Source organism: Palaemon carinicauda, chromosome 1, assembly GCF_036898095.1.
Source record: "Palaemon carinicauda isolate YSFRI2023 chromosome 1, ASM3689809v2, whole genome shotgun sequence".
Taxonomy (NCBI): domain Eukaryota; kingdom Metazoa; phylum Arthropoda; class Malacostraca; order Decapoda; family Palaemonidae; genus Palaemon; species Palaemon carinicauda.
In genome coordinates this window covers 68,421,405-68,434,065 of record NC_090725.1, presented here as the reverse complement: position 1 = coordinate 68,434,065, position 12,661 = coordinate 68,421,405, and the positions used below count along the sequence as shown (strand labels likewise).

The following is a 12,661-nucleotide window of genomic DNA, read 5'->3' as shown; positions in this document are numbered from 1 at the left end:
TTGTTGTCGGGGGGTAAGGCGAGGGAGAGGGGCCTACAATTCTCCAATGTAGGGCAAGGTTTCCCCGCCTCCACCGCCTTTAGCACTGCCAGGAGGGACTTCTCCGCGAAGGGGAAGACCATTGTATCGGGAGCAAGAAAGGACGGGTGTTTCTTGCTAAGGGCTGGCACCTTAGAGTTGGTGTAGCCCTTGTCCTTCAGGCAGCCTGCTAGCAGGGATTGAGCCTTCGTGTGGTCAAACACGATGACCACCTTCGGCTGTTTCCTCCTTGGAAGCTGGTTCCGACTTGAGTCGTACGAAGCAGTCCGGGTACGACTCCTAGGCCAGAATTCCACCTCTTCAAGGGGGACGGCGCCTAGCTTGTCTGAGATCATGATCCTCCCTCTGGTGATGGGCATGTATTCGGCATGCTTCCACGGGTTGGTCACTGAGCAGGTAGGAAGTTCCTTGACGTCGAGCCTCCTCTGAGGCCCGTGTTGCATCGTCAAGCGAAGGATTTCCTTCTTGAAATCCTCGTCCCTCTTCCTGAACCTCTCCTCGAGGATCGCCATCATGGTTTGGAATGAATCCATTGAGCCGTCCAGGTTCGTGGGCAGAGGAGTGGATGACGTAGAGGGAATTGGTTCCGAGATGATAACCGATGACACAGAGGCCGTTGCAACGTCCTCTTCCTCGGATCCGGGAGCCGCCGTAGGCACCTCTTCGTGACCCTCGGTCATAAGGGTCTTCTCGGTGGTGTCTGACATCTCTGACATCCTGTCGTCATCTAAGTGGATGTCTTGCAGTGCGTCCGATACGTCCGGATCAACCATCAGCTAGACGCATAGGATCTCAGGTCGAGGGATTACGGCATCCGCAGACACCTTAGGGAAGAGCATAGCCCTCATCCGCTCGTTGGGAAGGTAAGGCCCCGTGGCGTTCTTTTGGAAACCACGCACCCACTTGCGCAGTTTCTCCCGAGTGATGTCTCTTGACTCCGCAGACTGGGGAGTCTCACACGCCTCGTTAAGCAGGTCCTTGCACGTGGTGCATACCTGCGGGTCCCAGTACCTCAGAGACCCCTGGGTGACAGAGCAGCTGGCGTGCGTTCAGCACGCCAGATGGCTGTAGAAGTCCCTGCGCCGAACGCTGCAGAAGGCACTCTCACGCCGGATGTACTCCTCCTGAAAAGAAAGGAAATGTACATGAGAATGTGGAAGGCTATCATGTTAGACTTAAAATAATCTTAGATTAATCTTAATTATAATATAAGATTCCTTTCCAAGTGTAAGCTTAGGATAGGTAAGCTGGAAATGAAGTAGGAAAGACATACTTGTGAATCCCGCCCAGCCAGTTGCTGTGACTCTTCTCCACTGTTAATTCTAGGGCGCCCATCGAGGGAGGCCCGAAGGAAGAATCTGGCCCATAGGGGTAGAGTAGTGTAAGCAGCACCGCTTCCAAGGAATCAATTGTGAAATAAAAGGGGGAAGCCGATGATCAATCAGCGTAAAGAAAAGGGGAGGATATTAATCCCCAATTCAGGTAGGTCCCGGTAAGGGACTGTGCATGGATGCACAGAGTATGCTAGAAATTTATCTATTGCATAACTATACACCATAGTTTTCTGTTGACGGTATGTACTATACCACAGATGTACTGGCTACTGTATACAGCCATACAACGGACATTGCCGGCGTAGTGACGGCAGGGCTAGTGCAAGAGGACAGTTCACTATCACATACTGTAAATATATGGGGAGCCGGCGACCCACCGGCTACCAGCGGACCGCCGGCAGAGGGCAACCCGCCCCAGCCATCTTTCTATGTGGCAGGGTAAAGGAGAAAACCCCACGCATGCCGACACCCCGGCGACCGGGGCTGAAGGTCACCTACCTTGTCATCATGCTATGTGATTGGGCGGTGACCTAGGCTACACTGCCGGCTGCTGGCGGCAGAGTCGGTGTGACAGTGGGCCGTGAAGAAACAGCACTAGCCCGGAGAGAGAGAGAGAAAGCAGTGAGGGAAGGAGAAGGGAGGGCGGCAGCTTCGCCACCCTAACCCCGCCTTCCTCGGGAAGGAGGGTTCAAATGGAAGGGGAGAACATATCATGATCATGCTTCAATCCAGCCGCAGCTCTGCTGGTATCAGTCGGCTAGAGTTGCGGGTGGCTGTCCAAGGGAGGACCGAAGAACACTAAAATAACAAGAAGGTCTCCTGCCGGCAGCTAGACCTGCCGCCAGGCTATCCCAGAGCAACACTGTGCGAGGGAAGCTAAACGGCTTGGCCCAGCAGGCGAAAGACCATGCCGACCCTACAACCCACCAGCACTCGATGAGATGTAGGATAGCGGACAGGGGTGTGATGGCTAGGCCATCACCAAAGGACAGAGAGGGAGGGAAAGGGTCCTGTGTAAGGAGTGTAAGGGGTTGGCGTAAGCCTTCCCCAGCACTCTAACAAGGGGACTCTGTTTCAGCACCGGCACCACCCCAGGTATAAGGAGAGTTCATTCTCCAGCCTAGGGTGGGTTAGTACAGTAAGGGACCGGCATCATCAGGCTGTCCCAAACTATAAAGAAACAGACTCGCTAAGCCTGCCTAACCTAGGCTAGGGAAAATCATATCTCCCAGCCCAGAGTATGCAAGTGCAGGACAAGTCGCTAGGCCACAGGGAGGAGGGGTCTCATGACCCCTCCAGGTGTGGCCTGGGGGGGGCCAGAGCCCCCCTATGCCAGCCAATGGGGTCCAACAGGAGAGTTCATTCACCTATTTGGATAGCTAGAGGCACACGACAGTTACTCTGAGGTTCTGACCCGAACGCAAAGCTCATGCATAATGGCTTTAGGACGGGGAAGAAAACCCTAGCCTAACCTTACCAGAATCATAATTCAGGGCAAGGAGGGCTAGGATGCAGCCTAGGCTACCACAGAGGGAGGAGAGATTACCTTATACGTAAAGGTAACCGGGGATGTGCGAAAGTATACTAAAGCCCCTAGGCTGCTAGGCTAGGAGCAGAGGAATAGACTACCTGATTCATCAAAACCCCTTGTATACACACTATAAGGAGGAAGATACCCATGTGCAATCAGCGAATCTTATATGTATAATTGCCTAATATCTTCATTTAAATAGGATAACACTAGGAACACATTATATCATGCATGAAAGTAAACTAAAGCGCCTAGGCTAGCATGCCTAGTATCGTAAGATCGGCTACTTACATTCGCCGAAACTAAAGAAAACTAACGGCATAATATAGCTAATTCCTAGCAATGAAGACTAAATAACTAATACTGATAATTAGTTAAGAACCGGGACAGTCGTTCTGGCTAACTAAATAAAGCATGCGATGCGAATGACAGCGTCGGCGACGCCTCCGGTTAGGCAATAGCCCCGCCACAAAACACAGTTTATTTCGAGATAAAAACGTTACTCTACGGCCAGAGCTAATTTATACAGTATAAGAAGTGAATACTCAACTTTCCTGAGACAGAAGAGGCTGAAGATTGCGACATGGCTGCGTAAATAGCGAGAAACTGGGAAAACAACACCTGGTCAAGACGCTACTACGAAAAGGAATGGAGTTGGCGGGCAGAGATGACGTCAGCAAGATGGCGACGAATATGACGTCATCCGAGTGCCCATAACAGTAATGGAGGAGGAGAACTTTGTAACGGCTCCTCCTATATCTTGCCACTTGTTGCCCCCTCGAAGTGTAAATGCTGTGTGGGGTGCAGATAGCTGTGGCGTGTCAAGAATACGTCCCCTGTTATTATGCGATATCCTATAGGACAACCTTGAGGGTACTCGCGCCAGAAGTTAGAATTTTGGAAACCTTTAGTTTAATTCTCTGGGAATATTCACTGTAGTCAAATATAACTTAGGAAGCTACTAAAGGAATCTTCCATCAGGACGACATGGCCTGAGCCCAAAAAGTCTCTGCGCAGGGAGGCGGGGTTTTTGCGCAGAAGGACGAAACCTGCTATGTATAAACGCACGAACAAGAGCGTCTACAACGGGCAAGTAGAATGAGAAAAATTATTTGAAAAACAATGCTAATGTTAACATGTTATAATAACATTTGATCTACATCAAACGTTGGCAGAACTGGTTACTGTTTTTTTTTTTTCATGAGACATAGCCTTTGCAACGGCGCCTCCAAAGTTTATCCAGCTATTCTGTTTTGTATTTTCCTCCGCTTTTGTTATACATCCAAGAAGGTAATGTATAGAGAAGAAAAGGCTTGTTTTACGTTTATATATCGTTTCCCCAGTATGTTTTCCTCACCCAAAACCCTGAGTTCCCACTGGGGGTCCCCCATTATCGTAGGATATAGATGTATATATATATATTTCTGAAACTATTCATTTGCGACAGGAACGAGTGTCATTTTCGAAGAGAGCGTAATTTTTTCTATAAGAAAAAGTAGTTTTTTTTCCTAGGTTACATTGCCCTGTAATACACTACAATAATACCAAAGTGCCTTGGTATATATATGTATGTAGTTTGTGAAAAATCCTTCAGTTTAAGAAAAGAGATTTGCCAGCCAGACCAAGAATAAAATAGTCACCCATCACAAAGCGTTGAAGAACATGGGTTCAGACAACAGAAAATGTAGCTTTAAGTCTATAATAGGGGTAACTATAATAGTACACTAAATATGGAACTGTATATATTGTATATGTACAATATTGTACTGTATGTATTGTATTATTTTCCATTTATTACTACATTATGTTGTAGTAACAACTTATTTCACACATATCAACAGTTAGTTTAGGTATATTGAATGGTTCAAATGTATTTGGCTATAGTGTATTTCATTGTGATTATACTGTAGCTTTATTTTAAGATTTAAAGTGGTGTTTTGTAGGGTTTGGGGTTTGGAACGAATTAGGCAATTTGCATGTGAAATGTGACACAACACAAAAAAATCACTTTACGAAAGCCACTCCAGAACGAATTAATTTCGTGTTGTGAGGCTTTAGTGTAGAATTAATTATAACAATTGACATAAATTATACAAATAAGTATATCTTTTGCTAACAAATAAACATGAAATATTAGCAATGTATGGTAATATCAAACACCTAGATTCCTATCAAAACTAAATTTCAGTGGAGTCTTTTAATTCATGTCTTAAATGATTAACCAGTTAAGAAAAAATGGTCAGTATGGTGTCACCTCAGTGTGCCATATTATTATTATTACTAGTTAAACTAAAACCCCTAGTCAGAAAAGCAAGATGCTATAAGCCCTAAGGGCTCCAACAGGGCAAAATATCCCAGTGCTGGTAAAAAAGGTAAGTCCCAGAGGTACGTATCTGAATGAATATATTCAGAATATGACCATGCAACAACAGCCACAATCATTCAGTCTAAATCCTATTATTCCAAATCTTTTGAAGCCATCTCAGAATCTTCACACCATGCTTTGTCATCAGATTCGTCAGGATTGAGGTAACCATCTGTTGAGTGTGTAATGATTGTTTCATCACTCACCATAAGCGACATTGCTGTCTCCATATTGTTTTCTCAGTTGGTAAATAGAGCATCAAGAAGGTCAAGCCCATCAAACTACACTGACGACAGCAACCTTGGTCAGGGTCCGCGAGGTAGGCATTGCATAATCGATCCTCTTCATAATCACCAATGGTTTGTCCTGAAAAGGAACAACATAACAAGAGCAAAAAATAAGAAAAGAATCATTCAGGGTTCAAAGAATAACTAAAACTTTGGAACAAGTTTTGTTTTCCAACATACGTGATTTACTTTGCCAGTCATTTGCGTCAATTTGTTGTAACGCGCCTTGTCCACTAACACCGTGCTTTGGAATGGCTGTACTGTACATTTCGCACATGTATTCTGGTGCCACCCATACAAACAAACTGGTGTAAATATTTTGTGGCTGCATCCTTTTCATTGATCTCCTTTCCTTTTATGTAATGTAAGAAATAATCAACAGGTTTTCTTGAGATGATTGTCAATTATGACTGTAACAAGTTTCAGTTGAGGTATCATATAACATGAAGTTCATTACCGTGATGCACTCTTAATTCATTATGTACAAACCTCAAGCCAATGCATTACTATTTATTCATATTTTTTTTAAACCATCAGGACCTAACTATAGAATGACAATGTAAAGTCACATCTTTAATGGCATGGTATCCTGGCAGTACTCTTAACATCCTGAGTTCTTTTCTTCGAGAACATTCGTGATGATGTTGACATCAATGTTATGCCTACTGTTGCCACTGCTGCAGTCCATGATTATGGATGACCAAGTTTTCTCTTCCAGGTTTTTTTACCAAGTATACCAATCAGAATAAAAAGAATGTTAAGTGTCCAATGCTCTAATGAGAACTAAGTTAGTTGTTATGTGCTCCAAGTGAAAGGCAATCAGTGTGTCAGCCTCCTCGTAGTTACTTTAGAGACGTTCAGGTCTGGACTCAAGGATCTGCTGGTAGTCATTTGGCGTGTATTTGTTACATGTTGATCAGTAGGAGGCATGCAGTATCTTGCCATTCATGGGACTCCAGTAGTAATCATTCTGCCATTCACGAAGGAGGAACATGCCAAGTTCATTTTTTATTGAATTATTGCTAAGCAGTGTCTGTCCATTTTGCAGTAGAGATTGGTTTGTTCCTAGGATTGTGTAGAGTGTATCCACTGTTCCCTGTTATGTCTTTTCACTACCCTTTATCAAGTTTTCGACATAATTGTCAAGGTAACGTGGACTTCAATTCCACTTCCAGAGCAAACTTTGGATAGAGCAGTTCTGCTAATAGACCCAAATGTTGTCCCAACATTCATCTGTGTAAGTACAGAGTTGATTAGTAGTCCACCTTTATACAAACTTATACTTATGTATGGAGGTCCTTGAGCTTGTTAAGATGAGCTGATTTTGCTGTCTTCATATGGGCTCCATTTAAATGTGCCAGTGATAGTGGATGTGGTATTATTGGCTATATGAGATTGTCTTGAGTTAAATGTCGAGTTTTCTGAAATCACCATGATGATCCCGATGAGCGTGTGTCTAAGGGTTTCAGCGGTACTGATGGCATCTTATACACCAAGCTTTTTTTTTTTTCATTTTCTGATGCACAGTTGGTATCTCTTAGCCTTTACAAGGGCTTCAGAAATCTTGTAGAATCTTTTCCATTCATCTAGTGCCTTCTCTCTTTCAGTTTGACCTCTCCATAGTTTCCAATAAGTACTCTTTTGTTGCCCTTGTTGTTGCTTGACTTGTTGCCAATTTCACTAGTATTGTAGCGGCATTGTTATCAAACTTATTGCAGAACTCTTCAATTTTTCCCCAAGAACTTCCATATAATTGTTGGCTCTCTTTATCCTTGCTCATGGCACAGGGCTTCTGCACTTTCTCCAACTTCAAGCCCTGCAAAGATGTGGTGTTCAATCATAGCCATGGCTCTGATCAGATAGGTAGACTTCGACTTTGGATTCCTCTCTCTGAATTGCGTGCAAGGCACTTTGAAAGTCTATATTCCTCTTGTGGAAGATCCTGTAAAAAATGGTCATGCAGCTTCATCTCCAGGACATTGGCCGGCAACTCATGTAACCACAGGCAGCCATTGTAGAATTTATCTTTCAAAAAGCCCAGCATGGGACATTCTGCCAAGACATCTGGATCTGATTCCATCCCACCTTCAAGGCAAGTTCAGTGTGAAAGTATCCCAATGTGTTCAACTTCGATATGGTCTAAAAGTATCGAGCGAGATATTTCAAAAGAAACTTCATGATACATATGTCAATTTGGATGATGTTCCCTCATAGCTGAGGCTATGTGCTAGGATGTGGAAGCACTGATGCAGAAGCTGGAAAGGATCATGCAATGAATCTTGACAACCTGCTGCAGTGATGCAAGGAGAAGCACATTATCCTTAACCAACAGAAAATTCACATGGAACAGAGTGGAATTTAATTTCTTTGGCACAGATTGACAAAAGATAGTATTGAGGTCAGTAAGGAAAAAGTTTGGGCGATAAGAAAAAATCCGAATCCATTAGATATCATCGAAGTTCATCGTCTCTGCGGTAAGGTACAATATCTTAGCTTCTTTCACCCCTAACTATGCTAAGGCCCTAGAGCCAATCCATAAGTTGCTAAGGAATAAGGTTGTTGCTTTTGTCCAGTCTGTAGAATGTGACCATGCCTTCAAGTGACTAAAACAGAAGTTGTGCAATCTACTTGTACTTGAAATTTTCAATCCTGGCAAGGAACTGGTTCTCCAAGTAGATAGTTCAGGGAAGGGCCTAGGAGCTGTACTACTCCAGGACAGAAGGCCAGTAGAGTATGTTTCAAGAAATCTCTGATTGAATGGACATGGGTGATTCCAACTTGAAAAAGAAACTCTGGAAATAGTATTCTGGTTTGAAAAGTTTGATCAGTATACCTTCGGAAGATAGGTGACAATCCTCAATAACCTTGAACCACTAAGTTATTTTGTCAAAATCACCGAGTCAGGCAACCAAGCGAGTTCAGTTACTGATGATGAGAATTTTTGCTATGGTTATGAGTTTGTATGGATGGATGAAAGGAGAGAAGTTATATCTAGCAGATACGCTAAGTCAAGCTTACTTGGAAATGCAGGGTTATACACCAGATCTAAGAATCAACTCTTTAACACTTAAAGATGTACCTGGCAAGAAATGGAAGAAATCAAGGAGGGAACTGTAAGTGATCCATTCTCTCAACTGATAGATTGATACCTACATGGTTGACCTGAGTTCATACACCAAAAAGTTATCGTGCTGTGATTAAAAAGCAACTGCATGCCTCTCGCAGTGCCCCATTAACAGTGATCAGGCAAGCAATAGAAACTGTTTATGAGCCTGGAATGCTAAAAAGAAATTGAAACGATGGCAAATGAGTATCTAGTTGCCAAGAGCTAAAGCCACCTAACAGAAAAGAGCCACTCATCACACGTGATTTAGCTAATATATTTTGGGAGAAGATTGGATGCAATTTATTTGAGCTTTAAGGACTTACCATTTAATAGTTGTCGACCATTGCACCAATTCTGAGTAAAAGTACCTGAGATATCCAACAGCAAGAAATGTTACTCTTGGAATCGAGAAGATGTGTGCTAGATTTGGAAGACCTAAGACTGCTGAGTGATGAAAGTCCATAGTTCACTAGTTGCGAATTCCAGAACTTACTTATAAAATGGAACATTGACTGCCAAATGCCATCACCTTATCACCAGCAAGGCAATGGAAAGGCAGAGGCTCCAATAAAAATAGTAAAGAACCTAATGAAGAAATTAAAACAAGATTGGAACATGAATTTTGTACTACTTGAGCAGAGAAGTATATCAAGAAAAAAATCAGTTAGGCCTGCTGAAGCAATGTTTGACTCGACTCCCTGGGAAACAGAAGAAAGAGGAGATAAGCGAGACTAAGATTTATCAAAAGTTAATGATATAGAAGTCTTACAACAAGAGAGCTAAAAAGCCTCCAGAACTTTACATTAATCAGAATGTGTCCCGGAAGAATGGCAATACTGAGAAAGAACATGTCATCCGAGACCAAGATGGAAGAACTTGTGTCAGAAATATAGTTGATTTGAGACCAAGGTTTGGGCATTTGAATCAGAACCCAATCCCTATTTCTACCAGAATCGAGGTCAACTCCAGCATACTGACAAATACCAGAAATGAAACTGCTATACCTAGCAAGACAACCCACATTGAACCTGATCATCACCCCAGTGAAGATGATGCACATCACCTCAATGAAACCAGTCAGACTAGAAGTCCAAGGCTGAGAAGTCAGTAGAACCTGAAACCTGCAACACTAGCAGGAAAACCTATGACTGTAGAACAGCCTCAAAGGGAAAGAAAACTCCCGGTAAACCTGAAAGACTATGTCTGTAAAAGGACTGATCAAAATGAACTTATATGAATGATCGTCTAATGTAATTTAAATGTCTTGTTTATAGGTAGTAGGTTTGCCAGGGCATCAACCACCTGTTGAGATACTACTACTAGAGAGTTATTGGGTCCTTTGACTCGCCAGACATTGGATCCATCTCTGGTTACGGCTCAATTTTCCTTTGTCTGCACATACATTGAACAGTCTGACCTATTTTTTTCCAGTCTCCTCTGTCCTCATACACCTGACAACACTAAGGTTACAAAACAATTCTTCTTTACTCACGGGGCTAACTACTGCACTGTAATTGTTCAGTGGCTACTTTCCTCTTGGTAAGGATAGAAGATACTCTAGCTATGGTAAGCAGCTCCTCTAGGAGGTAACTCTAAAATTAAATCATGTTCTTTAGTCTTGGTTAGTGCCATAGCCTCCGTACTGTGATCTTCCATTGTCTTGGGTTTGAGTTCCCTTACTTGAGGGTACACTTGGGCACACTATTCTATCTTATTTCTCTTTCTCTGGTGCATTTGAAGATTTTATAGTTTATACATGAAAGATATATCTTATTGATATTACTGTTCGTAAATATTTTATTCTATTTGTTCATTACTTCTCGTGTTTATATATTTCTTTATTTCCTTTTCTCATTGGGCTTATAGCATCCTGTTTTTCCAACTAGGGTTGTAACTTAGCTAGTAATAAAAATAATAATAAAGGTTTTTTAGAAACTGAAATTTTTATCTTGTGGAATAAGTAACTAACAGTTTGATGTTAATTATAAGAAAAAATATTGGTTATCTTTAATTTAGGAAAAGAGAAATATTTATGATCTATGAATGTACTGCACACAGACCGGGCTGATATTTCCAGAACTGCAGTGACCGTTCTGTTCGATCATTTGTTTATATGTGGAAGGGTCCACATGTTTTGTTACGATTCTAGTATGTTCTCTGTGTTTATATATAAAGCTGATAAATGTGAATGCACTCAGCTCTGTTCTGTTTTATATATTCATTCAACCAGTCAGTTAATTGTATCCACGTACTACCCTCTTTTTATTTGCTGATGTAGAAGACTATGTCTACCAAGGTACAGTATAATAAACCATCTGATAATAAATATAGAATTGTGTGCTCATGCCAGTGACCCCCCTTTATCAACAATAAGGTCCGTTACAGAGAAGTTGTTTCATATCATTTTCATAGAATAAGTGTGCATGTATTGTATATCCGATGGTGACAATTCTCGTATGTAGCTACTGAGGGGTGGGGTTGTGGAATCCAATTCCTTGAAGTGAAGAGGTTAATGTTAATTATACCTTTTACTTTGCAGCATTTTTTTTTTCAAAATAATTATCATTTCAGGGTCAGAGGATGAGAAAGAAATTAAAAGCAATAAGACAGAAGAGAATGATGAAAGTCCTCAACGTGATTTGAATGAAAAAGAAGAGAAGGAAGTAAATCAAGAAGAAAAGAGAGTTGAAGAGAAAGTGAAGGAGGAAACTGAGAAGGAGCTGAAACCTAAATTAGTTATAGTCAAAGACGACTTGAATTTCACTGTTAAGTTCTTAGATATACTTAATATGGATCCAGAAAACTTCAAGCTATCCAAAAAAAAGTAAGCAATAGTTTTCTCATTTATGTTGAAATCTTCAATTTTTTTTTTAGATTTAAATCTCTTCTGATGTGGTATTTATATAAGATTTACTTTTTAGTGCAGTGTTATACTTCTTTTATATTTAACAGCATTCCTTGTCAACATGTCATTTCAGATTATTACATGATTATTGTAATATGAAGAGTGGCTAAAGGTACATATGATCATTATCTTGTTGAAACTAAAGTTTATATATATATATATATATATATATATATATATATATATATATATATATATATATATATATATATATATATATATATATATATATATATATATAAATAAATAAATAAATAAATAAATAAATATATAGACACACACACACACACACCATGTAAAGGATAACCCCATGTAAAGGGCGAACCCCATAATTTCCTTTAAAAAAAGCATTTTTATCATATACCCCATGTAATGGCGAATGGCAATTTCAAGGCCAGCCTAATGTTACTACACTTTAAAATCTATTTCTGGGGAGAGACCTGTGGCACCCGGTGAAAAGGGGTCCTTCTAATACACTTTTCTGATAAAATCTTCCAATTATACCAGAGAAAGATAAAAGCATGGAATGCAGAGGTTACAACCCTCGCGCGAGCACCTTTTGGGTGTCGTGCATAAAGCAAAGGCGCGTGAAATCCACTATTCACAGGTTGTCTTCCATTTAGTTAGTTCCTTCGTCAAAGGGATGGGCCGATACAGAGGCCCTAGCCAACCTACCAGAGCCACGCCACCCCCACCCGACGCAAGCGCCATCTGAACTACATCCTTCTTTTTGGACTGCTACAATGGTGGGATAATTTGTGGTGCTCAGCTATTTTCACACTCGTGGATTTATTTCGTCATGTCCGAAGCTCCATCTTCACCCATTCCAATGTTAAGTACCATAGTTTGTTTTGACAGCTTTTTGTAGTACCGGGCTTTTGTTTTATATCCAGTATAGTCTGTTTTATCATTCCCGTCTGGCCCTTCCACGGCGGCTATTGTTTGTTCTCTTATCTTGGGGAATTCATCTTAGTCTGCCCGTTTAGTACTCTGTCACTTAGGATCTTGGTTAAGTCCCTGGCCTTATGCCTTTTGAACCGTTATTATTTTTATCGTTATTATGCTCATGGTACTTTTTGCTAGCAAGTCCAGCC

At 41.5% G+C, this 12,661-nt stretch overlaps 2 protein-coding genes across 4 annotated transcripts in view; both read left to right on the top strand.

The window, feature by feature from the left end:
• Window positions 1–12,661, top strand: part of LOC137648750 (retinol dehydrogenase 13-like) — a 1,058,070-nt gene that overhangs the window by 876,361 nt on the left and 169,048 nt on the right. The window lies entirely within an intron of this gene.
• Window positions 1–12,661, top strand: part of LOC137648743 (hypoxia up-regulated protein 1-like) — a 216,192-nt gene that overhangs the window by 86,001 nt on the left and 117,530 nt on the right. Inside the window, exon 5 of the mRNA XM_068381825.1 lies at window positions 11,234–11,486. Coding sequence (XP_068237926.1) covers window positions 11,234–11,486 — 253 coding nt within the window. The remainder of the gene's footprint in view (window positions 1–11,233; window positions 11,487–12,661) is intronic.